This window comes from Sus scrofa, chromosome 6 (genome assembly GCF_000003025.6).
Source record: "Sus scrofa isolate TJ Tabasco breed Duroc chromosome 6, Sscrofa11.1, whole genome shotgun sequence".
In the NCBI taxonomy this organism is placed as follows: Eukaryota; Metazoa; Chordata; class Mammalia; order Artiodactyla; family Suidae; genus Sus; species Sus scrofa.
The window spans coordinates 121065389-121092646 of NC_010448.4; the positions used below are offsets into that span (position 1 = coordinate 121065389).

Below are 27258 nucleotides of genomic sequence, written 5' to 3' on the forward strand. Positions count from 1 at the left end.
ATCTGAGAAGAAAGGGGCTTCCTGCTGGGTTTGGACACTGTGGGTTTGCAGTGGAGACTTCCGGAGGTGCACACCAATCCAGAGATTTCTCTAGAGGGTTCAGGTAGCAAACAGACTCCATGGAGGGAAGGAACAAAGCTACTCCCAATGGAGCAACCTTGGGACCCAGAGGCCTGCCTGGCCAGATTCCATGAACCACAGAGCACTGGAGAGCCTTTTTTTTTTTTTTTTTTTTTTTTTTAAACTGTGCTTTATTTAGGGCTAAGCTGGAGAAAGCGTCATCCAATAGTTACAGAAGGTTACAAGGAGTTTTAGGGAGTTGAGTGTGAAAAGAGCAGTTGTACTGAACTGCAGCAGTTTGTTGTTCTTTTTTCTTTTTCTTTTTTTTTTTTTTTTTTTTTTTTTTTTTACAATATCTGGACATCCTAAAAGGAGGAGCCAAGAGAAAGAAAAAGAAAAATTTTTAAATAATAATTAACCAACAAAAGAAGGAAAGGAAAAAGAGGAGGCCTGAGAGGAACCAGAGAGTTGTTTTCCTAAAGAAAAAAAGAAAAAAACATGGTAGGTCGGAGGGCAGCCCCCCTCCCCCAGCCTTCAGATGAATTAGACCTCAACAAGGAGGGTGGAAAGGCAGAAGGCCAAAGCAAGTCTTCCCAACGGTGCAAATAAATTATAATAAATATGTTATACTTTAAAATATATGTGTTCTTAAATAATTCAGTGTTTTTTTCTGATTCTGAGTTTTTTTAAGCAATGTCTTTAACTGCTCTAAAGTCATTTACCAAAGATAAATATCGTGCTTTCATTAAATAGTTTTCCTTGTTTTTTTTTCTCTATCATTACAATTAAAAGTCCTACAAAATATGCAAATTTATTTACAGAAAAACAGAGCCGGCATCATTTAAACATCCCTGTTTTTCAAAATTCCTTGTAAACAGTTTCAGAAATTCTTCAAAGATTTTTTTTTTTCTCTCTCTCTTGTTTAAGGTTTTTGTGTGTGTGTGTGTTGTTTAGTTGTTTTAAGATGAAAGTTCCCAGGTCTCCCTTGCCCGGAAAGTCTCTGGAGCAAGCATGGAAGGCGAGTGAAGCAGAGGTGTCCAGGGCTTGCGGAGAGCGGGCGAGCGCGCGCAGCTCCCAGAGCAAAGCGAGGCGAGAGCGGAGGGCCTTCCTGCCAGGGGCGTGGCCTCCACCGGCGAGGGGGCAGCCAGGGGCCCACAGGTCTGGGCGGTCCGGACTGGCCCTCGGGGTCAACGGCGTCCAACAGCACTCGCGGGGAGAAGGGATTGATGCTCAGTCTAAACTCTACAAAAGTACAGTCCTACAACATCTGGGATTTTAGCAGTAACGCTAACTTCTATAGTTTTTTTTTTTTTTCCTTTTTTAAATTTTTTGCTTTCCTCTAATTTTTCTTCTATTATATAGGTATTTTAAACTTCTCCTTTTTTAAAATTCTGTACAACTATTATTTTAAGAGGGGGGGAAGAGTTAGAAGCATTTACAGACTTTTCACAACCATTATCTTGCCTTGTCAGTCCCTTTTTTCCCCTCCTTGTTTCCTCACACTTCACAGTTAATGAGTTCTAATACTTCGTTGCTTTCCCCAAATATCCACCAATTTGTTCATCTTAACAGCTCCATCCAGACATATAATACAGAAAACCATAGGAAAGTGTCATAGACTTGAATGAGGGTAATCAAAGCGCCTCTCAAAGTATCAAAGAACTATTATCTTGCTGTTTTAAAAGCATTGAAGCATTATTTTTCCTTTTTTTTTTTTTGTTTTTTGTTTTTGTTTTTTTTTTTGTCTTTTTTAAATTACATTTTTCATAGAATCGCTCTAAGCTGTTTCAAGAACAGCCATGAGGCAAGAGGAGGTTCTCCTCGGTTCTCCCCTCTATTTGACCTAGAGCTACACATCTGCAATAAAAAGTTTGGTCCTTTGGTCCCTAAATAGCTAAAGGAATGACAGATAGAGATGCTCAGTGGCGGCCTCCCAGCCGCCCCCTGGGGACCAGGTCCCACCACACCGCTTGCCCCAGCCTGCCTCAGGCGCCCACGGGCTGAAAAAGCCCTGGGATTGGGAAGCAGCGGCTCTTCCCAGTTCCCAGCCCTGCAGCCTCCCCATCTTGTCTCAAGTGATTTTGTTTGAAAGTTGCCTTTTTTGTTTTGTTTTTCTCATTTTTCTTCATCTTCTTCTTCTTTATGTCATATATATATATATATTTTTTCCCCCAAACACGTGCCCTCTGAACTCCATAGACGCTATACTTTCCTTGAAGAAATGCGACAGTCACAGAGTGTCTGGAGTCTTCAGCTTGATTGATATTGGCTGATATGTCAAAGGTGTCATCCAACAGTTCTCATTTATAAATATATATAGAGAGAGGTTTGTTTTTTAATGTAGCCCGTTCAGCATCCTGCCCTAAAATGAAGAAAATCAGGGCTGATTAAGCCAAGAGAGGAAACACAAAACACGTCCAAACACCAAAAGGAACCTGCCTCGGGGAGGGGTTAGGGTGGGAGCTCTGAGGGATGGTGGGAGGGAAGAGACCAATATGAGAATTAGTCATGATCATGATACCAAAAAAAGAAATCGACTCTTCTAATCAGAGTAAGAAACCACTGGGAGATCTAATGGTGATGGTTGTAGCTGAGGTTTGGTTGTTGCGCAAGGGTTTTTGATTTGGGTTCCTTTAGAGTTCTGGATTGGGGGTCGGCGAGCTCTAAGGGAAGAATTTGGGACTGTGGGATATGAATTCATAATTAAACTGATCTCTGTGGGATCTAGCCCAGATACAATATGTATACAGAAGCCTAGCAAACAAGATGGAAAACAGCTAGCAGCCCAGCCCACTCCTCCCCCAGATCCCTGACATGAATTTTACAGACTCCTTGCCCAGTTTCCCAGCCAAGGTCAGTGGCTATTTGCGAGGCTATGTATATATATGTATATCTGGATATATGTGTAGAATAATTCACCTGCACATATGTGGATATACATGGATATGTGTGTATGTATATGCATAGATACACACATACACACACACACACACACAATATTTTTCTCATACATGCCAGGGAATTTAGAGGAAATTCAAAACTTCGAGAAAGTGATAGGAGAACCTAAAAGAAGTTAGAACGGATTTAATCATCAAAGTTAAATTGACTCAGACAGTCCTCGATTTGGTTTTGAATGGTGGCTTTTTGGTGTTTTGTTTTGCACTTCAAAGAAAAAAAATCATGATCTGACTAGAATCAGAAAGAGAATGCTTAATCATTGTGAATTAACAAATGAGACTCGTCTCCATTCTAGCAAGCAGCTTCCACTTATACATGGGGGTGACTGGTTACATCAAGAAAGTTAGAACTGCAAAGCCCCCATTTGAGGGGACAACGTCATGCGTATATCAATCCATGCTGGCAGGTTTTTCACACTGTTGATTCAACAAACAGCAAACCGTACACAGCAATCTAAACAATTACAACACCAAATAAAATAATAATAAAATTAAAAAACACTTGTCAAGGACCCTTTTTCAGTTGTAAACAAAAAGGTGCATTTTGCTTTTGTCAGTACTGTTTTTTTCCAAACCAACCAAAAAGCCCTCCCCAACCCCCAGGCCCCCACCTCCCCTCCCCACATTTAATTTAGCAGAAGTGGCTACAATACAAACCTTACAATTGTTCCCGGGCTCTCTCTCAAAGGCCTCGGGCTTTGAACTCTAGGTTTTTGGTTTAGAATTTTGCTTTTTTAAAATCATTCTGTTACTGCAGAGATTTTGTTTTTGTTTCTCCTTTTGAAGTGAGATTTAAAATAGCCTAACTGGAAAAAGACCAGACCTAGGAAAGTGTCAATTGAAAAAGGCCCCCAAATTTCTAGAAAAAAATAAAATCACAATATTTTCAAAGTGCAAGTAAATCAACCACGCATAGATTTTTTTTTTAAAGAAGTTTTCCTTATTTTTAAGAAAAAAAAATAATGGTTTGCACAGTTAAATGATCCCATGTCCGATCATTCGGGAATTCATCTTTATTTTTACTGTATTTTTTTTTTTTTGGTTCTTTTGTTTTTTTCTCTATGTGACATCTAGAGAAGCATAAAAAACGCTGAACAAGAAAAACCAAACAACAGAAAGTAAAACCACTGCAAGCACCAAGAACGAAACGAAAATGAGCACAGCAAAAAAGATTGTGGCAGCACAAAAGTCAAGAAAATGCACGTGTGATCATGACTGGCCAATCATCAACTGATACAACATCCAAGAAAAACGCTCCAATCACAGCACCTCCACGAAACTTGACGGCAATTGTCATGCAACCGATTCTTAGCCTTGTTACATGACGCCATCATGTCACACTGTGAACTTTGAGTTGATTTGAACTTACGGATGGGGGACTGTTTTCTCCACTCTCATGTGATTACGTGAACTTTATTCCTAGCTCAGCGCGAGACTGTGGTGGATTTGACTGGCCCTGGTTGGGTTGTTGGAATTTGATTGAATGACAAAAGAAGAAAAGATTTATATATATATTTATATATGTAGAGAGAGAGAAAGAGAGGACAAGAGTGTGGGCAAGGGGGGAGGAGGTGGAGGGGGCGGGGAGTGTGGGGGATGGGGGGGAGTAGGGTTGAGGGTGAAGAAGGGCAAGGAAGAAGTTAAAACAAAATTAAAAGGTTTATACAGCACCAGACCACAGCATCAATCTAAAAGCTCTGATGAGAGAACACCAGTCAAATTATAGGAGAACTGAAAAAAAACTCAAAGGATGGAGGAAGCCAGCAGACAAACGACATGGGCACGTCAACACACACGCACACGCACGCACGCATGCGCACGCGCACGCACGCAAGGTTGTTTATGAAGACACGTGATACACTGTGAACAGCAGCAGAACCTCACACAGGGCCACTAAGGGCATCCGTCATGCGCTGGGAAGAGGAGGGAGGGTGTAGGCCATTTGGCGAGGAGGCCAGAAAAAAAATAATGAAACAGCCCCTCAAACCACCTTGGCCGGCAAGCACGCTCTCTGCTTTTCATCACCCTGGATTTTTTCTCTCTTGCCCAGATGCCTGCCTCCCCAACCTTCCGGTGGCTTCAGCCTGTGGACCAGCAGGGGTGGGGTGGGGTGGGGTGGGATGGGGTTGGGGGGCAGCCTGACAGGGTGGCCCTGTTCGGCTGGGTGGGTCACAGACTGGCTAAAGTTACCGCTGTATCCCTGGGGTCCATCCGCGAAACAGCTTGCGGCCCAGTAGAGTCCACACCGACAGCCACTTGGCCCTCCCACCCTGTCCGGTCCCGCCGCATGGGGAAGGGTGCCTTCAATAAAAGAGCTCCCAGGGTGTGAGGTGTGATCCTCTCCCCTTCCACTGTGCCTCAACCCTCTTTCCTCGGAACCTTCAGAAAATGAACACTTTAAGTTTTGAGATTTAGAGTAAATCGCATCAATATTCTTGGGGTTCTACAAACACACCCTGGCACTCCTGGTTTCATTTCCTAATCACCTTACTCCCTCTGCTTTGCTCCCAAGAGGCCACATGTGGCCAAAGTGAGGCTGCTTCAGGGAACATGAAGCCTTTAGTAGCCCTGCAGGGTAGGTGACACAGGACAAACCACTGGACAGGGGTGTGCGATGATGGCCCTGGATCTCCCGTCCCTGCTGCTGTCACTTGTGATTTGCTGCCCTCCCCAACTCTCCCTCCCCATTTCGGTTCCTTCACCCCCTACACCCCTTGGCCTACCCTCCAGCTTTCTAAACTGATGGGGCTCATAGGCCCTGACCTGCCTTCTTTACTGGTGGTGCCCTAACTGGTGGAGGCTGAGTTCCCTTCTCTGTCACGCATCATCAAATTATTTCAATTTCAGTTGTCTTGAGCACACCACACCACTTGGAGTTCTTTGACCCCACCCAGGGCATCTGGGGTCTCCAGCCGTACCCACTCCTCATGGTTAACCCCTGAGCTCCTCCCCAGCCCCCACTCCTCTGCAGCACCCGGGGGCCTGTGCCAAAGCCTATGCATCAGGCTTATCTGCAGGGTTTCTGATGCACTCAGCTTCTCCATGCAGCGGCTTCCGCTCTCAGCTTTGTGCTTTCCTTCAGGGAGTGTTGAAGGGAAGCCTGGGATTGTGACATGTTACTGTGGATAAGATGCAAAATAGCTAAGAAGTGACTATTTTAAGCCTAAACCCAGCCTCCAGCTCTGCCTGCTCAGAGGAGCCCCCAGTTCCTTTTCCTCCACGGAGCCCTGCCCTGCCTGCCTGTCCAGGCTGGGTCCCTGCTCTTCCAGGGCCCATCATGGGCCTGCCTGCATCTCCAGCCCCTCGTGAAAAAAAAGCCCTTAGACCCACCACGCAGGATGGCCAACTGGCGGGCCCTTGGGGTGGGAGAAGAGGCCTAAGAACTGAGAAGGGCAGTGCCATCAGGGGTCAGCCATGGCAAATGCAACTAAGGGACCTCTAGGGATATGCCCACCAAGTCCAAGTCCAGAGCACCTTCCAGGTGTCCACACCACTGTGCTTCTTTGCTGGCTCCCAGCTTTCCTCCAGCCCTTCAGTGCTTGGTGCTGCCTGACCCTGGGGGTTCAAGCCTGACTGTAACACAGCCTCTCCCCAAAGCTCAAACTGGGGAAATTTCTCAAACATGCTCATCTCTGAACAGCATGGGGAAGCTTGGATCAGGCCTGGGAAGCCCCACCTCAGGACCTGGCTGAGGAAATTATGGTCAGACTGAGGCAATTCAGATGCAGGGGCTAAACAGAGCTGGCCTCTAATGTTCTGAAGGCCAGGCCCAAAGCCACAGCCCAGCACCAGGTAGGTCAGACCCAAAGCACCCATGCCTACAAAGCTCGGAGCGGATGCTGTGCAAAACCACACTCAGAACCCAAGTCCAGGGACCAGGGATGGGGCTTCCAAGGGGTCAAACACGCCGCTCAGCTTGACCTCCCCCCACAGAACCCCAAGGCTGGGTGCCTGCCCACACCCACCCAAGGTGTGAGCCAGTGAGGTCTGAGAGGGGACAAGGGGCTTGAGTGTCTGCCTGGCCCTGGCCACATTCACGTTTTTGCTCATGCTTCTGGCCTGTGTTTCCTTCCTCTTACTTTCCCATCTTTGCACAAACTAAGGAGCCCAGCAGCTAGAGTGGCAGGGAGCAGCAAAGAAGCCAGGGACCCTACACTCCCATCCATCAGGATGGGCAGACCCCACCCTATCCAGGCTTCATTTTGTGAAACCAAAGCCCAACCACGTTCCTCCTCCCTACAGCTGCCCTGCCTGGGCTGGGGGGTGGGGGGCTCTCCTTCCCCAGACCCCCATCACTCCACTTCTGACCCTTGCCTCTGTCTTCACTGCTGGCTCTGAGATCACCTCCCTGTTGCCCCTTCACGCCTAGCTATGGATTGTCCCTCGGTCCCTGCGTAGGTTGGCTCTGCCCTTCTGAGCACCTAGGACTCATCATCTGTAAAGAGCCTTTACTGCCCTAAAAAAAAATCATGCAATTTTTTAAGCTGCCTTTTTTTTTTTTTTTTTTTTTTTTTTTTGGTTCTTCAGGGCCATACTTGTGGCATATGGAGGTTCCCAGGCTAAGAGTTGAATCAGAGCTACAGCTGCCAGCCTAAGCCACAGCCACAGCCATGCCAGATCTGAACCGCATCTGTGACCTACACCACAGCTCACGGAAATGCCAGATCCTTAACCCATGAGCGAGGTCAGGGATCAAACCCTTGTGCTCATGGATACTTGTCAGGTTCCTTACCGCTGTGCCACAATGGGAACTCCCTAACTGCTTCTGTGGTGCTCTTTCCTCCCTCCCTCACTGGCAGCAGCCACTTCTCACTGCAGTCCTGGAGCCTGGCCCTTACCTGGTACCCACCTTCTGTCTTGGTCCTGGGTGGGGAGGCCTGAATGCACCACTTGTTAAAATCCTGTCTGAATGAAGCTAACGGGTCAACTCTACTGTAGGAATCTACCCTAGGTGGGGGAGGGGTAGTCAGATGGCTGACCCCAGAGAAGTGAGATGTCATATGTGTCCCCTGATATTCAGGACACTCTAGGATGGGAGGCACGGGGTGGGTGAGGATGGCAGTGGGGTTTATCATTCTCCTCACTTGAAAGGGTTAAGAGCACAGCCTCTGGAACTCCCTCCCCTTCTTTCTTGGCTTCAAATCCTGGCTCTACCACTCAGTAGCTGATTGGTAAGTGACTTAATCTGTCTGTGCTCCATCGGTAAAATGGGAATGATAACTACTCACCTTATAGGCGGCTACAGTTATGTCTTAGAGCTGCCACCTATAAGAACTCTGCCTCATGCATGGTAAACACAGCGTGAAAGTCTGCAGTTCTCAGCTTCCTGACCTTTGTATTCCCCAGTGGAAGAACCACTCTGCTTTTGAAGCCACTCCTTTCAAGCCCCCAGCCCAGTCACGACTACTGGCTGGCTCTACCCTAAGGGGCACTTCTTACCTACCTCCCAAACAACAAATCTGCCTTCCCCACCCCTTCATCTGGAATTTCTCTGACCTAAATGTTCTCTCCAGTGATAGGTTTTAGTTTTACATTGAAGTCTAAGAGACGAAGGGGCAGGCTGCTTTTGGGGGAACCACAAAATATACCCACAGGGGCCCCTAAGAATCTCAGGACATGACTATGAAACATGCCCCCTGCTTAAAAAGTCCTCTGATGGGAGTTCCCGTCACAGCTCAGCAATTAACGAACCTGACTAGCATCCATGAGGATGAAGGTTCGATCCCTGGCCTCACTTGGTGGGTTAAGGATCCAGCATTGCCATGAGCTGTGGTGTAGGTTGTAGGCATGGCTTGGAACCCATGTTGCTGTGGCTGTGCTGTAGGCTGGCAGCTACAGCTCAGATTCGACCCCTGGCTTGGGAACCTCCATAGGCCTTGGGTGCAGCCATAATAGACAAAAAAAAAAAACAAAAAAAAAATTCCTCTGATGGCTCCAACACTTGGGTTTCATCATTGAAGAAATGCCTCAAGGGCAGAACTAAACATATTTAAGAAACCGTGTTCCAAGTCACGAAAGGGCTGCTTTCACTGCACTGTCTCTTCTCAGGAAAGGCACCCATCCTCTGGCTGCCGCAGTGACTGTGTGAGCACAGAGCCAGAAGCTCCTTGAGGGCAGGATGGTGACCATGCATCTCTGCACATCCTGGCACTGAGCCAGCATCTGGCATGGGGACATGCCCAAGCTCTGAACCACAGTGTGTGCCCATTTCATGTAGGCCACAGATGGGCAGGGGGGAAACTCAGAAAGCAAGAGAAGCGGACTTTGCTTCTCTAGCCTTGCAGTGAGTAGAGGCTTCAGCCCCCTCCTGGGTGGATGAAGGGTATACTGCTGGCAGGGGTGGGATCTGAGGGGAGGCTGGGAAACTGGAGAGTGCCCTCCCAAACTCTGGACTCTAAACCTCCACTCGGACGTCCAACTGCCACGTGCCTGACCTCTTTCCCAACCCCTCTCCATTTCGGGTCACGACTTTACTCTTCCTGTCACTAGGGCCAAAAGCCAAGTGTCATCCTTCATGCCTCTTTCTCTCACACCCCCTCTAATTCCTTATAAACAGCACCAATTTGGAGATCCCACTGTGGCTCAGTGGTAACGAACCCAACTAGTATCCACGAGGTCGTGGGTTTGATCCCTGGCCTTGCTCAGTGGGTTAAGGAACCCCTGTTGCCATGAGCTGTGGTTAGGTTGCAGACACTGTTTGAAGGTCGCAGATGCGGCTTGGATCTGGCATTGCTGTGGCTGTTCTGTATGCTGGCAGCCACAGCTCCAATTCAACCCCTAGCCTGGGAACTTCCATATGCCGTGGGTGCAGCCCTAAAAACAAAACAAAACAAAAAACTAACAGCACCAACTCCCTCACATCACATCCACTGCTGTCCCCTTTGACTGAGTGGTCCAGACATTAGACCTCTGCTTCAGGTCGGACAGGCTATCAACACACTGGCCAGCGATTCTCCTGAAATGCAAGTTAATCTTCTACACAGGGCTCTCCACTGGCTCCCCTGGACCCACACACCCCCGTTTCAGAGGAGAGGCCTCAGTCCCTACAATGGCCTGTGGGTCCTACATCAGGTGGTCCTGCTCACCTCGGGGATCTCCTTTTCCACTATGCGCCCCACTGCCCATACTCGATCCTCCCTCTCCTCCAGTCACTTTGGCCTCCTGCTGGTCCTTGCACACACTCCCTTTCCCTCACCTTGGAGCTTTACCCTGGCTGTTCCCTCAGTGTGAGGACGTGCTCTTCCAGACCCTGGTATGGCTCTCCGGCTCCCCTTCTTCAAATCTTCACTCAACTGTCACTTTCTCAATGAGGCCTACCCTGACTATCTAATTTAACAGTAACCAACCATTCTGATGCACTACATAAGTTACTCTGTGATCATATGCTTTTGTTTACTGTCTGACTCCCTTCCTAAGGACAAGGACCCTTATCAGTGTTACTGCTGAGTACCTAACTACCTGGCCCTCAGTACTGCTGAAGCAGCGGAAGGCTGGGCAGCCTGTCCCTGGCCTGTGAACCAGCTGGGACTGCAGGAGTACCCCGCCACAAGGAAAACCAGCTGAAGGTGGACTTTTGATGGCCGGGCACATCTCCTCCCTCCCCCCTTCCCCAGGAAGCTGCTTCACCCAGGGGAGCACGTGGCCTGGAAGAGGAGTGGCCGACTGTGCCTCCAGCTGTATGGCAGGACCTAGGCAGAGCAGGAAAAGGTGACACCTGCCCACTCGCCATGGCCTCAGTAAAGCGGGCAGGGTAAGTGGCCCCAGTCCTATACCATCACCCTCCTGGGCTTCTGTCCCATCCTGTTTTGGTTTTGGGGAAAGCTCCCTTTGAAAATCCTGTGGCTCCTCTCCGGATTGAGCTGTGGGGAACTGGAGGGGTGAGGGGGTCAAGTGTCTAAAAGCCACCAGCCCTTCAGGCAGGAGAGCTGGGGAGGGGAGAGTCAAGGAATCTGGGAGAAGGCCCCGGCATAGGCCTGCAGCTCCCCTCTGAGCCTATGCCGCCCTCAAACTCTCCTAGCCCGAGCTTGTCATCTGCTCACCCCAGGGTTTTCTGGCAAACAAGATCGCCAGCGCAGACCTCCTCAGAGCGGTTCCCTCACTCCTGCCCCCTCTTGGCTCTGCGGCAGGGGGATGACCACAGCTCTGCGCCTGCCCCCTAGGCACCGGGCAAGGAGCAGGTCGAGCCGGGCGCAGCGGGTCCAAGGCACAGCGAGGGTCCAGCCCACAGAGGCCAGAGGAGGCGGCGGGTCCGTCAGGTATCAACCTCCCCAACCCCCCATCCCCGCGCCCCGGCGGCCCCCGGTTACCTGTGCGAGTCCTGGTCTCCCCCGGGGGACGCTCCCGCCGGCGCTCAGTACGGGCGATTGGCGTCTTTGGGCCGCTTCAGCTGCACCTTGAGCCTCTTCATGCCGATCTGGAAGCCGTTCATGGCCTGGATGGCGGTCTGCGCGCTGGCCGGGTTGTCGAAGCTCACGAAGCCTGGCGAGACACGAGGGACGAGGGCCTGGGTTTCCACGGGGCCACCCCGGCCGGGAGGGGGCGGGTGGGGAGAGAAGGTCCGGGGGCCGAGGGCAGGGCGGGGCGGGCGGCGGCCCCTCCCCGCTCCCACCGCCCCTCCGGGCAGGGGCGGGGCTCGAGGCTCCTCCCCCCACCGGGCCCCGCCCCCAGCCCGGCCTCGCGCCCTCCACAGTCCGCGTGCGCGCGGCCCCTCCCGCGGCGGGCACAGCCGAGGTTTTCGGCTCGCCGGCCCGCGCTGCCCCCAGCTGGGCCGCCCCCCGCTGCATGTCGGCTCTGGGCGGCGCCGCTCTCCCGGACGCCCTCTCCCCCGGGCGCCGCGCCCGCGGCGCTGCGGGGACTCGGAGAGGCGCCCGCCCCCCACCCCGGCCGGCCCCGGCACCTCAGCCCCCGCCTGCGGTGGGAGAGGGCGGACACACCTGCGGGTGGAGGAGTTTATTGGACACTGTCCTCCCTGACAGGAGGGGGCCTGGCAGCGGGAGGGCGCGGGGTGCCGGCCTGGGGAGAGAGAGGAGTGCGAGGGGAGGGAGGGGAGGCGCCACGGAGCGAACTTCACCGCCGTTTTCCGGCCGCCCCCCTCGCGAGCGCCGCCCGGCCGCGGGGCAGGGCAGAGGCAGCGGCCCCGCCACCCCTCCGCCCGCCCCTGTCCTGGCCGAGGCCCAGGCTCCGAGTGGACACCGGGGTCAGTCCAGACCAACTCGAATTAACCCGCCACCTCGCCCCCAGAGGCCGTCCGCATCACCCTTTTGTTTCTTAAAACACCCTGGCAGCAGGAGCTCTGGCCCAGGACTAAGCACGTGCCCTGTTGATGTGTCCCCGTGAACCCCTCATAACGCTAATAATGGTATAATAATAATAATAGTGAGCTGAGGGCCTTTTTCATGTGCTACAGACTGCAGGAGTGTTGTTTACACGTTGACTCCTCCCAACATCCCAGGACAGACCATCCGTGGCTCCCAATCATCTTCTCAAACATGCAATTCCCACATAGGAATGGATTCGGTTCCCATGCTTCAAAGTCACCTTTCGGAGCCTGGAATGCATCTCTTTACAGAGACCACACTACTTTAGCATTTCCCCAAATGGCCCTAATAGATGCTACTTTAGAAATGGCCTTTTGTGGTCAAGTAGGTCAGATCCCTCTGGGACAGTTCAAGGCACAGGAACAAATAAAAACATCCCCCCTCCCACCCCAATTTCTCTCTTCTTTCTAGCATTGTTTAACCTAATATTTCCTGGCATTTATTTGACTTTAGAGGCCCTTTCTCCTGTGCAATGGCCCTAGATCCTGCTAAATATATGAAACTAAGCTTGGCAAAGTTCCCAGGCTATGCTACACACATGCCTTATTTGGGGTGTGTGTCCCCAAGAGGCCATCCAAGGGTTAGATGTACAGACCCCACTGAAGTTGAAAGCTGCTTTCTTGGTTCACTGTCTATGGGCCCGCCTGCAATTCCTCCCTCATTCTCCCAGTGTAGTGGCTCTTTCTCCCTTTTTACCTCCACCCCAGATGCCACCTCCACCAGTCTCTTTACTCTTTCTCTGCCCTGCATTTGTGCACATTTGCCCTTGCAGCCACATGTCATCAGAGATGGGGGAGGGGTGTGTGTGCAGGTATGTGAGTGTACACAAAAGAGCAAGCATGTGAGCTCAGATCAGAGCTGGGCCCTGGGCAACATAACCAACATCTATATTACTCTACATACCAAATACATAGGAAAGATGTGGGATAATCCATAGTTGGAGATCAATGTGAGTCATCTTTCCACCTCCCTGTCTCATGTCCTCCTGGCCCAACCCTTTCCCGCCAACCTCAATGTCTGGTGACTACAGTGAAGCTGTTAGCAGAGCAGTTTTCAAATGTGTGAATGGGGCATCTGTTACATGCTTTTCCCCAGATTAGAGAGGGTGGGTGAACTAAAAGCCTCTTTCCGTCCTGGGCCAAGAGAGCCTGTGGGTGACAGGCCCCTCCCTAAAAATCAAATATGAATAAGGTGGGGAAGAGATGGAAGAAAGATAAAAAGGCCTGAGGCGTAAAAGGATGGAGAGAAGGTCACAGAGGAGAGGCACTCAGCCTTTGGGACCAGTTCTTGAAGCCTAGGGGTTGGGAAGGATTCCACGCTTAACTTTTTTTCCGGAACTAATTTGGTTAACTGGCTAGAGTCAGGGCAGGCAGCATCTCCCTTGCTTACCTGCCCTGGGCAAGGCTCTGGGCACCATCTTACAAGTTCACCATTTCCAGGCCTGTGTCCCTTCTCCCAGAACCCCCTGCCCCATTCCTCCCACTCCTGAGAAAGCTCCTGACTCCCAGACTGTGGGCAGTGGTGAGGCACGATGCCTTCCTGCTGGCCCTCCAGCCCCTTTTCCAGCTTAGAAGCCATTTGTGCTGCACATCGGCTCACGAAGGCCACTGGATGATTCTGTTTATGCTTATAAAGATCAAGTGGGGCCTTTTAGGAGTTCACTTTAATAGAGGATCACACGTGCAGCAAAACAGCCCCGCCTTTGGGGTGTTAAGGGGCCCTAGTGCCTCCAGAGGGTCTGCTCTGGCCAGCTCCCTCCCATAGCCCATCTTGGGTAACCTTCACAGCCTCTCTGAGAGCTGACGCTAAAATCCCCATTGCACAAACGAGGGCAGGGACCCAGGCAATAAACCACTTGCCCATGAGCACGGGCTGGGCAGAGCTGGGCAGGCTCCGCTGCCAGAGCTGGTGACGGAGCCCAAGAGGCTGAAGGAGGAGCTACTGGATCAGTCAGCTTGACGGGAGCCTATCCTTTCTTAAGGCCAGTAGATATTCAGCACTAGATGTTTGTTCTGGAAGAGTGAAAAGAGCCTGAATAGAGGTATCTGGAGGGGGCCTTCCAGAAAAAGCAGGACAAAAATCTTTGCTGGAGAACTTGAATGCACTCATGGCAAGGGTGGTCTGGGAACAGCACAGCACAGATGCTCAAGGAAATGGCTGCAGACTGAGCCTGCTCCGGCCCGAGTGCCCAGCATGTTCTGGGCTCTTTGCAGTTTTCTTCTGATTTGGGGAACATCTGAGGCTTACTTAAAGAGTAAGTTTCTACACCCATGTTTGTTTCTACACCCATGATTGTAATTTGTGAGAAACACCAAACAGTAGAGGGATGCAAGCCAGTCTTTTCTTTTTGCCTTGTTTTCCCATTTCCCAGAAGCTGGGGCAACTCTGTGCCACAAAAGTACCACAGATCTTCTGTGGCAGCTGCCAGAGGGGAAGGGACAATGTGCAAAGATTCCAATTGCCTTGGGGGACATACTTTGCACCCTGAAGCCCTTCATGGTCCTGGAAACCTGGTCTCCAAACTGGGATCTCTTTAACATGTGCTTCTTGGTTCTTCTACGCTCTTATACCTTCTCCCCTCCCCTGCCCCAAGGGGTGGCCTGGGTTCCCTAGCCAAAGCGGGATCATCCTCTGTCCTCACAGCCCCAGAATGTGGGGGTCAACCTGGAGGTACTAGGCTTCTGGAAGACTCAGCTCTGGTTCCATGTGTAGCTCTTGAGGGACTGGACTCCTTAAGCCTTGGGGACTCTTGAATGGGTCTAGCCCCAGAAAGAAGCTCTCAGGGAGGCAGACGAAGAGGTGGGAGAGGGGCTGAAGAGGAATGTAGGGTGGTGGTGTGGGGAGGGGGTGGGTTTCCAGTTCTGAAGCAAATCAAAACTCAGGATGCCCAGTTAAAATGGAATTTCACACAAACAATGAAATACTTTTTGTAGTACTAGTATATACCCAATATTGCATGGGACATATTACATGTAATACCTGGGAAATATGTATACTAAAAATGCATCCATCATTTATCTGAAATTCCAGTTTAACTGGGCATCCTGTTTTAGCTGACAATCATATTCCTAAATCCTCCCAAGATCTGTCTCCCATCTAACACCTGCCACCAGGAGAATTTCCCCAAAGGATCTTCGCCCCATTACTCCCACCATCGTCCACTGCCTACCACACCACCTGAGGCATCTTCACCTGAATGGTGGGAAACCCTCCCCAGCACAGACCCGCCCTCACAGCTGATCTCCCCTGAACCCTCCTTTCTCCCCAAAGCCTCCTGCTTCCTCATTTACTAACCTTGGACTCTTCCTCCTCCCAGCCCCCATGCCCTCATCCATTCTATTCCCACTGCCTAGAATTCCCTCCCCTTCCTGTAGGTCTCTTTGCATCCACCTGCCTTTCTCACTCCATTACTTGGTGCCTCGCAGATTTCACTGCTGTTGAATGGATGTAATTTTCATCTAAGCTCAGACCTGAGGCTTCCTGAGGGCAGGGTACCAGTTTCCACTTCCTGACTCCTCAACAATTCCAATTCGGCTCTGGTGGCCTGAGGGGGGTGGGTGGGGAGAGGAGGGGGTCACTGGATGGCAAGAGGGGAGCAAAGAGCAGGGTAGACAGAAAAGGAGGGCGGGGGCAGGACAGAGAGGTGGACAGAGGACGCCCTGTGGCAGGCAGGGTAGGGGTCTCAGCAGGGTGGACCCCCCCACCCCAAGGATCATGTTTTTTTTTTTTTTTTACCTGGGAGGAGGGGCCTTTTACCCAGTGGGAGGGGCCACTGGGACTTGACAGGAGAGGGATGCTGGAAGAATGGGTGTTGGCAGACTCTGCTCCCTGCCCCTCCAGCCCTACCCAAGGTGGATCCCTTTCTCAGTGGGTGGGAATGGAGTTTTTTTTGGCTGTGAGGAGAGACTGTCTCTTGGACTGGGACTGGGGAGTTGGGGGGGCCGGATGGGGGCAGGCAGGGAAAGCCAAGAAGCCAAAAGAACAGAAGACAGAAGAGGGGTGAGAGATGGGGGTTGGGCACAGGGAGCACTTCCGGGACTGGGGAGCAGCGTGAAGGAGCAGGTTAAAAGCAGTTGGACACCAGTAAGTTGGTGCGAGCACCGCCCTGTCCTAGGTGAAGCTAGTTGGTTTGTTATCTTTACCCACCAAAGCATTTACTTTGGTTAGTCGCCCGATCCACAAACACTTTCGAGGAGATGACATTACCGAAAGGGAGGAACATCTGCATCAGCTCAGCGTCCCCAAACTCCTGGGGCAGATGGTAGATGAACAGGTTACAGCCCTCGGGCCCTGCGGTGAGGGGGAGTGGGGCGGGGGAGGAGGGATGGCGGGGTGGGGGAAGAGAGAGACAGAGGAGAGGTGAGCGAGTTAGGCAGCGGCAGCAGGGAGGGGTGGGGTGCGAGGTTAGGAGGGGGGGTCTCATCCAAGATCCGAAAGCGGCCACAGAAAAGTGGGCTCTGCTGAGCCCTGGGTCTGAGCTCTGCTCTCCACCGTGCCCTTGGGCAAGTCACTGAACCTCTCTGCGCCTCAGTGGTCTCTTCTGCAAACGGATCTGCAACAGGGTACCTGGCAACTCTAGGGCTCCAGGGGTGGAGTCGACCAGCAATGGGGGAAACGTGCCAAGGCCTGGTCAGTTGTGGGGGTGAGATGCTGAGGAGAGGCTGGAGGAGGGAGACCCACTGGGCCCCTCCCTGCTCAGGTGAGGATGGAGGGAACCACCCTGGGGCAGCCATGCTGTGGAAACCTCACTTCCCCTACCCCCACAGGCAGGACTCTGGGGCCTGGAATCCCCATCCTCCTCCCTGACTGGTCCCCAATGACTCTATCCTCTGCTGCCCTGAATCTTTCTGTTTTTTGGTTGTTTTTGTTTTTGTTTTTTTGCTTTTTTAGGGCCACACCCGCGACATACAGAGTCAGGTCCACATGGAGGCCAGGGGTTGAATCAGAGCTGTAGCTTCTGGCCTATGCCACAGCCACAGCCACACCAGATCCAAGCCACATCTGTAACCTACCATAGCTCACAGCAATGCCAGATTTTTAACACACTGAGCAGGGACAGGTATCCAACTGCATCCTCACGGATACTAGTCAGGTTCATTACCACTGAGCCACAGCGGGAATTCCTGCCCTGAATCTTATACTCAGCCCTGATCCTGAAGGTGGAAACCAAGATTTATCCTGTTGCCTCCAGCAAGCTAGGTGAGCAGAAGGGGCTTCACCACAAGGCTCTGTGGTAGGAGACCCACCAAGCCTCAGCATAGGAAAGACTCCCCATTATTACATGTATAACAGCCCTGCCACTTCCACAGCATCAACTACATGCCAGGCTGTTCCATGCACTTTATCTGCATGTTAATTCCCTTAATCCTCACAGCAGCCCCCTGCGGTAAGTACTATTGTCACCCCCATTTCACAGATGGCAAAAGTGAGGCCCAGAGAGGTTAAGTCACCTACCCAGTCACACAGCTAGTAGGTGATGGAGCCAGGATGAGAACCCAGACCCAGGCCATTGGCCTCTGTCTCTGTGCCTTCCTCTCTACCTACCATAAACCTCAGTGCCCCAGAAACCCTGAACCCTGGTGAGGTCTTTGAAGTTCCGAAATTTCCAGATAGCTAAGGTTTACTTTTTTTTTTTTAATGGCCAAAATGCTCAGTTTTAACTCTTTGAAAGGGAAACCTCCCCAAGGTCCATCTTTTCCCTGCCATCCAAAATAGAGTAGGCCACATATAACAACCTTTTAAAGTGTGGTCATTTCCATGCTTGTTTCCCACCTAAGGAAACCATGCAGAGGAAACAGCTGCACTTTCTAAGAACGAGATAAAAACCGAGGTTCTGATCAGAGGCTGGTGGAAACCAAAGCACAAACTTTAAAGCAAAGGCTGTAAAGCACCAACATGGGCAGATACGTAGCTTTCCCAGCCAGAACCCCGGCTCCCTGGGAGGCGCGAGGCTGACAGATAACCCAGTTTTGAAGGAAGCATCAGCTCTGGAGTCTCTCTGCCCTTTTCTCCCCACCCCCCAACCCGCCTTCCCCAACTTCCTCCCTCCACCCCCTTGAGGTTCACAGCTCATGCCAAGAGTCCTCTGACCTCCAAAGCATTCCCCGGAACCAATGACTTCCTTGGTCCTGGTCCCTGCCCTGCACCTTCTGCCCATCCCCCACCCTCTGGCTTCCCCTCCCTGGACTGCTGACGGCACTTTCAGAACCGGCGCAAGATACTCCCTCACCCACTGCTGGGGTCCCACGGCTGGATTCCTGCAGCTCTGGTGGCCCTCCCCTCACCCCATCTCCTCTACCCACGGTGTGTTCTCACTGCCCTGTGAATGAATCCCCAGCTAGACGTGAGTCCCCTTGGGGCATGAACTAGCTTGAAGGCCTAATCTAAGCCGCATCTCCTCCAGGACCACATCCAGGTCCTCCCCACACCCTCTCGCCTCCAGGGCTCCAGGAGTCCATAGCTTGTATTCAGCAGTCTGAGGCTTTCTCTCCTGTATGTCTGGAAGGCTTTCTCTCCAGCCAGAAGGGGGCGCGCTCTAGGGGCAGGGGCCTCTGCCTTTCCCCATCCTCCTAACTCCTCCCCCCACCTGTGCCTTCCCCTCTCCCCCCATCCCCACTCTTCCAGGCTTCCCGGGCCTGGGCCCCACCCCCACCCCATGCTGATACCCACCTTTAACTTGAGGCCCTCCCTACAAGCTCAAGCTTTCTGCAAGCTGCTTTGTGTGGATGCTATTTCTGTTCTTAAAGAGACAAGAAGCCACCAGGCGCCCAGCCTCTGGGCTCAGTTCCCTCAGCATAGAGTGTGGCTGAGCCTCACAGGGACAGCTCTCCCAGCCCCAACCTGGCCTTCTACCCCTCACCCCTCAACAGTGAGCCTACATATTGTCCTGCTCCAGCTACCCCGGAGCCCTTAGTGCATTCCCTGAACCACAGACTAGAGAGCATCCAGCTGACATAACTGCAGGACTTTGGAGATCAATCTGGTCCCATCCAGCCTTCTGAGAGATGGTGAAACAGAGTGCCAGAGACAGGTGACTGCCCTGTGCCACCGCCCCTCACACAATAACCCAGGCCAGTGTGTGAGCAGACAGCCTCAGGTGCTTTGGGCACCTGTTTTCAGGCTCAGCTCAAAGAAAAGAGACCTGGAAGGGGAGTCCTGACAGCAATCATCGTGTCCTGGTATTTCAATGGCATGACACAAGGGAGGTGACTGTGGTAGAAAGAGGCATGGCTGGAGAAACACAGCCTTTCTCTCCTCTGTGCTTCACACAACCCTGGACATGGCTTTGGGCTGGCTCTAACCCCCCATCAGCCTGTCTCCCCCCATTTTCAGGCTCCTCCTCATACTTTGCAGCACCCAGGCCCTTCCCCTTCCATCCTCCCTGCCTCAGATGTCCATCACCCCATCCCTACATGTTGAAGACATCATCCTGCAGGACCCCAAAGCCTTGCCTGATGACACACTCCCAGGGATGTGAGCTCTCTAGGTATCTGGGTTCATGTCTCACATGTCCCCAAGCCCTGCTCCCCACGGCACTAAAGTCGGGGAGAATGGGGACCACAGTGGGAGATTCCCCTGCCCCAGGGGGGACTGGCCACACAGGGTTGGCTCTAGGGGGCAGGGCCTGGGGGTGGGGGGAACTGAAGTTGCTCAGAAATGGAGAGAAGGTATGCAAAAGAGTTTCAGAGCTAGATGCATGTGTTGGTACAAAGTGTGAGGTGTGGATGGGGCAGAGAACAGATGGAGGGACTGGGTTTGAGGCCAGCGGTAGGGGCTGTGATGTGTGTTGGTCAGAGCAGTGCTAACCTGCAGTTCTGGGGGAGAGGGGCAGGGTTTAGAGATCTCTGAGCCCACAGGCCAGAGTGATGCAGGGAACTGACTATGAAGCAAGGGTGGGTCGGCTTGAAGCCAGTGAGGTGATAAGGGCAGGAAGGGCCCGTGGACACAGCTCTATTCTGGGCCTGGGATGCCTGGACCCTACTGTTTGTGGTTCTGACCTGATAGATGTGGCACTGGAAAGCATGGGCTGGAGGGAGGAGGGCAGCAACAAGGGCAGGCTCCAAGCCCAGGGCCCAGGAAGGGGACCCTCTGATGGGCCATCCAACACCCCTACTTCACAGACAGTCCCAGGTGTGACTCGGAGCTGCAGCAGGGCAAGCCTGCAAGAGCAAGCAGGGGGTCTCTGTGCAACCCTCTGGGTTCCTGTAGCTAGATCCTCAGAGGCCTGGGGAGGAGATGACGCAGACCTCAGAAGCTTCCCCACGCATGTGAAAGATGATGCCTCAGGTACAATTGTGCAGGAGGTGACGAGCTGGTGGGGGAAGGACTGCGTGCTTCACGGTGAGAAATTGCAGGCGGCTGCTGGAGTTTGGAAGGCAGACTCAAGCTCATTTGACCCTCGCACCCCACTAGGGAATGATCGTCACTGTCCTCATTTTCAAGGTGAGGAAACCAAGGCTGATAGAGGAGAGGCTGAGCTGAGAGACACCCAGAAGAGTTTGCTTGAAAGACCAAGCTCTCAGCTGTCCAGGCTCTGGAGCCTGTTCAGAGCCTGTCTGACTACAGGGCTTTGGACCCGCAGACCCACAGGTCCTGTCCAGGACTGGCCCATATCCCACAGCTCTGGAACAGTCCATTGTGGAGGCTACAAGCCATAGATGTGGAGACCACTGGAGCACCCTGGGGCAGGCGTGGTGGCCTGACTGGCAGGATGATCCTTTTCCTGGGGTAGGAAGAAAAGACCCCCTCAAACTGAGCTCTTTAACCTTCCTGCATCTCTAAAAGGGCTTGTTATCCAGCTCCTGCAGGGCTCTGGGCTCTGGAATGGAAGGGCTCTGAGAGTCTTTATGGATTCCAGACTCCTGAAGCCCACTAGCCTTGCTGGCCTGCCCAGGGCCTCCAGATGGGGCTTTCTAGGAGCCCCCCTTTTCACTAGGCCTACATTGGAGCACCCCCATCCCCTGCCCTGGGATCTCTAGGTGACCCTCCTGGTTTCCTTGAGGGCACAGTTTCTGTCCCTGATGAACTGGTCTCCCTGCTCCCGCTCACCACACCAGCCATGAGCAATCCTATTTCTCTCCTTCCTTTCCACTGGCCTTCCCTGACCCTTCATACAACACACAGACATAGTCACCTTGGCAACACCCCAGCGGAAGGCCCAGGTGAGCAACCTCTTTGGGGGGGAGGAGGAGGGAGGGGCATAGGAGCCCTGCTTGCAGACTCACCTTCTCTCTGTTGCTGGGGGATCATTGGAGGTGGCTGAGGAAAGGCCTGGCTTATCTGACCATAGGCAGCAGGGTAGGCGGCTGCTGGAAGGCCAGAGAGAGGAGGCAAGAGCGAGAAACGGTGACAGCGACGCCACAGGGAAAGACAGGGTGAGAGGCAGGAAGAAAGAGAGAAGTTTCAGTTTTGAGCAGCAGAAGCAGATCAGCCCCCCAAACGCACTTCAGACAAAGCCAGTTTTTCAGCAGTCATGACCGAGGATCGGCACAGGGCAGACTAGAAGGGGGGGTGGGTGTGCGTATGAGTGAGTGTGCACAGCCGTGCCGCTGTTTACATGGGGCAGGCAAGTTTAATCCACAATGATGGACAACCCATGGGTGTGGATCATCCACAAAAAAAGGCTAACTAAAAACACCTGAATGCCTGGAGAGGCTCGCCCCGCACCAAAGATTTCCTCTTCTCTGAGTCTGGCACACATACCCTCACTCCCGCTCAAAGGGCACCCATGTGGGAGGTAGGGAGCCACCCTTGGTGTAAACTTGGCCTCTGCCATCCTGCCAGTGGGAGGCCCCCAGGGCAGAGGACTGGGCTGAACAGATCTGATGCCTTCTGTGTTCAACTGGAAAGGGTCGGAGGTGGAACAGGAATGGCTAGCCCCCTCCTCAGCCTGGTCTGGCTCCCAGAGAGGCTCAGGGGGGCTCAACGGGCAACAGAGAGAGCTTCTCCTGGACTCCAGATGTCAGTGGCCAGCTTCATTTGGGTTCTCATGATGGTGACAGGCAGCCCCATCACCCTCAGCGAGGAGGGACCCTGACCAAGCCAGAGAGCAGGACAGGCTGGGTGTGAATGAGTGTGTGGTGGTGGTGGTGGTGGGGTGAAGGCTGTTGCTCATCCCAGGAGTGCGAGAGAAGTATGACTGACAGCTGGCCTTGAGGGGCTCTGTGTGTGTGTATGTGTGTGTGTGTTGCCCAGTCCAGGGGAGGAAGAGAGGTGTGGCTGTGACAGCTGGCCTTGGGCTTCCTAGTAGCTCCTCACTTTCCCATTCAGTGACCAAGGCCATCTGCTTGCCTCTCCTTTTTTCTGTCTCTGGCTGCCTGGCCTCCCCTGTTCCCCATCCTCTTTGCTCGGGGGCAGGGTTGGGGGGGGGCCTCCTGTTGCCGGTATATGGCTGTGGGATGCAGGGGATGAAAACTGCTTCCCTTCACACATATCCAGGCATCTGAGCTTCCAGGGCCAGAGGCTGTGGACTGTGAGGGCCACACCAGAGCTCCAGCCTCGCCTAAGCTGCTCAGAGGCCCCAGTGCTCCTGGACAAACCAGCCCTGGCAGCACCACGGGGCAGGGAAATCTGGCCTCAGAAATGAGTCACTTCACAGCAAGGTTAAAGCTTAGCCTGGCCCATCTGACCAGCCCTCACTGCTATGATGGGTAAGCTCTGCCAGACCGTCAACGGGCACCTGCAGAGAGGGGGAGCAGCCTGGTGGGGGTGGGGTGGGGGGTCTCCTTCTACTGGATCCCTGCCAGTCCCTCCCTGCTCCCCCCTCCCTCACAGTGCTAGATCCTGGCCTGGGTGGGGAGGGGGCACAGGTGCCCAGGCACAAGGAGGTGCACGCAGCTGGGGGACCACCGTGGGGACCCGCGGATACTAACGACCTGCATACTGCTGCACTCCCGCGTAGGCCTGCTGCAGGGGGTCCGCGGCGGTGGGGCTCTGCGCTGCAGGGGAGCCAAGGGGGCAGAGGTCAGAAATGTGCCCCCAAAACCATCCCCTCCCTCACCATGCCCACAGAGATGACACTGTGGCTGCACAGTGGCCTCTGTCCTGAGGCAAGGCATCTGAGGCAGGAATTCTGAGTGAGCTCCCCCCTTCCCCAGCCCAGGGCCCTTAGTAGGGTGGCAGGCTGCCCACCCTGGCTGGGGGATGAAGGCTGAGGCTGGCGGTGGCGGTGAAAGAAGATGGATGGTTCACAAAGAAGGCTGGGAAGGGCTGGGAAGGAGACATCAGAGGATGGCTTGACCATAAGGGACTTGGTGGGGAGACACAAGAGGGATCTGTCCCTGGAGAAGGGCTCTGGGAAATAGGACAATGGGGCTAGAGGCTGTCAGGAGGGCCATGTCCTCATTTATCCACAGAACTCTTGTGAGCAGAGCCCAGCTGGATAAAAGATAAGGCATGGGACACCTCACCCTACCACTATTTCTTCCTGGGCCACCCGCTCCTGCTCAAATAGAGGGAGTCCTTCCTGAATGCTCAGGGAGTTTGCATGAGGCATGGAGCCATCTGTGCACATGGCTGAGACTCCCTCAGCAGGACTGACCACACCAATGAGGTCTGCCACATGGGCTGGGAGAGAAGCAGTGCCCACAGACACCAGAAAACCAGAAGATCAAAGATTTTTTCCACCTGATCTTTTGCCTGGGACATCTATTGCCCCGGGTGAGAGGATCATTGGGTTGATACTTTGGCAAGCCACCCAGAGAGCAGGACTGGGGGGAAAAGCTTGGTTCACTTCCATCACCTTTGTTGTGTCTATGGTGGGCACTGTCTTCAGTAACCAAGGCCAGTGATGACTGAGGTTGGGATGGGATGATCATGGGGACCCAGGGAGATGGTGGGGACAGATGAAGACTTAGGGCATTTGGGGCAAGCTGGAGAACTCAGGGAGGCAGAAAGAAAACCATCCAGGGTCATCTGCCTGATGACCCAGGCCAACCAAACTAAATGGCAGTGCCAGATTTTGGAACCTGTAGACCAGAAAGAGTTCCTCGAACTTCCTGTCTGAGCTGTCATCTCTGAATATCACACCAGAACACTAGCACCCAAGTCTTGGGGGGTCGAGGGGAAATCTTGGGGCAGAAGTCCTTAGAGACCATGTAGATGGCCAGCAGGGGAGCTGAACCCTGGAGGGCACTGCTCAGGGTCAGGGTGAAGATGCAGGCTCCTTCCCACCTGGGGTTGTCCAGACAAAACTCTATCCCTTTATTTCCCCCATGATGGGCAATGGACCTCCCAGTGGTGAGGTGGTAGTGGTGGTGGTGCTTGGTAGGTGGGTATCCTCCTCCCTCCATCTGACTCTTTCACCAGCCTGAGCTCCCTGGAGGGAAAGCCATGTCTTGCTTGTCCTCTTGGGTCTTCCCAGGTGCCCGACCACATAATGCTTTTCATCCAATTAGAAAAAACAATCTCTTCTCTGGGTACGGTTTGGTGCCCTGTGCAAAATATGACCTGCACAATTATCTCTCCCAGCACAGTGCCAGGATCATAGCAAGTGATCAGCAAATACTGTGATGTAAGGAAGGAATGGAAAATCCTTATAATTTGTGAGAGCCACCCCTTCAGGGATGTTATATGACAGTAAAGGCCACACTATGTGCTTCCAGCAGGATGTTGATGAAGCAAGAAGGAAAAGCAGAGAAGCTACCTGTGACTAGGAAGTAGAGAAAGTGTTTCTGAGACCCCTCTCCCTGCTTAATGACCTCATTAGTAACTGCCAAAGACTGAACACTTTGAAGGATCTCGCTCATTACAGCAGCTCCAAACTCCGCATTTAAAGATGGTAAATTAATTTTTTTAATGTACTACTTTTTTTTCCTTCCTTCCCTCCATCCCTCCCTCCTGCTCTGTCAGGGGATTGTTTATGGGATGTGGCAGATTGTTACAAATGGGGGAGAGAAACATTTCCAAATTCCATGAGGGAAATAGCTCACAGATGCTGGCGGGAGTGGGAAAGGAACAGGTTTGTCAAAATTGAGAGATCCAGATGGGCTTGTGGGCAGGAAGGGGTGGGAGGAAGTGAAACCACCCAGATGTGCTGGGGACTATCTCCCAGCCCATGAACCTGAGGTAGAAGGAACCCAGGAACCTGAGATGGGTGGGGTCTTTCTCACCTCCAGCTTGCAAGCCCCTCCCAGTCTGGAGCCCTCACCCTTAAACAACACTCCAGATCCTCCAGGCCCTGTTGCTTCACTCTCTAGGCTTTTCTGGCCTCTTCACTCTGCACTGATGGGTGAGTTGCGGGGAAATCCCTGGGATGAGATCAAGAACAACTGCAAGTTCAAAGTGAGGAAATTATGACTTTGCACTGTGACCCTGTGCTCTACTGATGCTGGTAGAATTTTTATACTTCTGGATGTCTGGGCCTTACTCCAGACACTAAAATCAGAATCTCTGGGCTTCTTTGGTTTTTATAAAGTCACACAGTACATTTTTTGTTTTGTTTTGTTTTTGTTTTTGCTTTTTAGGGCCACACCTGTGGCATATGGAAGTTCCAAGGCTAGGCGTCGAATCAGAGCTGCAGCGGCCAGCCTATGCCACAGCCACAGCACCTCAAGATCCAAGCCAGTTCTGCGACCTCCACCACAGCTCACAGCAATGCTGGATCCTTAACCCACTGAGCGGGGCCAGGGATCAAACCCGCATCCTCATGGATACTAGTCAGATTCTTTTCTGCTGAGCCACAATAGGAACTACCACAGTAGATTCTGATGGGGAACTAGAGTGGAAAGCACTATTTGGCACCCCAAGGCTGAGCTCCTCTATCCTAGTTGGGCCAATCTCCTTGCCATCCCCTGCCCCTGCCAAGACAGCCCCTCCACAGCAGTGTGCTCCTTGCTCATCTGGATTCTTCCATTCCCACCCATCTGTTAAAGTTTGATGTGAGTGTCTCCTCCAGAAGCTCTGTTGGGCTTTGTCAGTCTATAGAATAAACTCTCCCTTCATTTGAATTCTTTAACATCTTGAGTCAGAGAACATTCACTCTGGACCAAACTCTGCTCTAACTTATAGCTTCACTATGATTCTGTTGATATATATTGTGTTCCTGACTGGATTTTGACCTCCCAGGGGATAGACCCATGTCCTGCCCTCCTTCTGGGGCCCTCCCTCTCATCTGTCACAGACTGAGCACTTATGGGGACTTTGTGACCTCATCACTTGTCCTACAGGAAGGAGGACCATGCTGATCTCATCTGTACTACACTGCCCCTTGCCTGTCTACTCTAGGGCTTTGGGCACAGCTTCCCTGCTCCAGTTCCAGTCCAGCCTCAAGACCAGAGAGAGGAGCTGCTCCAAGTCAACTTGGACACTCTCACCACAGGAGAACTGCTAAATTTTAGAGGAACAGAGTTAATCCTCCTTGATCTTGTATGCCTGAATTCCTTACAGTAGGACCTGGGAACTGTCCGTGGTCCTGGTCCTCTGTCCAAAGTGCTGACCAGGATAAAAAATGCATATGCACCAAGGGACTGAACCATTATGTATTAGCCATTTATACTTTCCAATCTATATACTTCCACTTCTTCACCCCCCAAAAAAAGAGTCTTTTCCTGATTAACACTAAATATGCGTTTTTTTTTAATCTTCTATCCCCTCACTTCTTTGGGGTCAAATTCAATCTCAATTAATTTGCAGTTACTAGCCTCTCTCTACCTGGTTGGACAACTCTATTCTCTTTTCTCCCCTGAGGGCAACCCAGGAATGGGGTTCTTTCTCACTCATAAGATTGAAAAATCCCCAAGGATCTGTGTTCTCTCCCACTAGGAGGTCCCTGAAGAAGGCTGGCTCTCCCTGATCACATTTAGGGTTCCACCAAGGAACAAACAGAGAGCAGGAGCCACACATTCCCTGTTATAACAGCAAGGGCAGAGACAAAATGAATGAGAAGTGAGTATGCTATATGCGGAAGGAAGGGCTATCAGATGTGC

At 52.4% G+C, this 27258-nt stretch overlaps 1 protein-coding gene and 1 long non-coding RNA gene across 45 annotated transcripts in view; one reads left to right on the plus strand and one right to left on the minus strand.

Moving 5' to 3' along the window:
* The window catches only part of CELF4 (CUGBP Elav-like family member 4), a 315449-nt gene continuing 288406 nt past the window's right edge, over positions 216 to 27258 (minus strand). For 6 of the 40 annotated variants that reach the window (XM_021096305.1, XM_021096304.1, XM_021096298.1 and 3 more), the window contains exons 9-15: positions 23206 to 23271; positions 21559 to 21642; positions 16541 to 16624; positions 11951 to 12029; positions 11324 to 11495; positions 4387 to 4473; positions 216 to 2422 (exon numbers count right to left, since the gene is read on the minus strand). In XM_021096305.1, coding sequence (XP_020951964.1) covers positions 4420 to 4473; positions 11324 to 11495; positions 11951 to 12029; positions 16541 to 16624; positions 21559 to 21642; positions 23206 to 23271 — 539 coding nt within the window. In that variant the 3' untranslated portion in view covers positions 216 to 2422; positions 4387 to 4419. Of the gene's footprint in view, positions 2423 to 4385; positions 4474 to 11323; positions 11496 to 11950; positions 12030 to 16480; positions 16625 to 21558; positions 21643 to 23205; positions 23272 to 27258 lie in introns of those variants that run through there. The other 34 variants (XM_021096323.1, XM_021096324.1, XM_021096319.1 and 31 more) reach the window with 19 other exon arrangements.
* On the plus strand, positions 10448 to 27256 carry LOC110261198. 5 transcript variants are annotated; one of them, XR_002345097.1, is made up of 4 exons: positions 10448 to 10767; positions 11144 to 11272; positions 24937 to 25112; positions 26500 to 27256. It is a non-coding gene; the product is annotated as an uncharacterized LOC110261198 (long non-coding RNA). The 5 variants fall into 5 exon arrangements; XR_002345099.1 differs by lacking the exon at positions 26500 to 27256 and adding an exon at positions 25450 to 25876; XR_002345096.1 differs by lacking the exon at positions 26500 to 27256 and having other exon boundaries at positions 11062 to 11272; positions 24937 to 25876.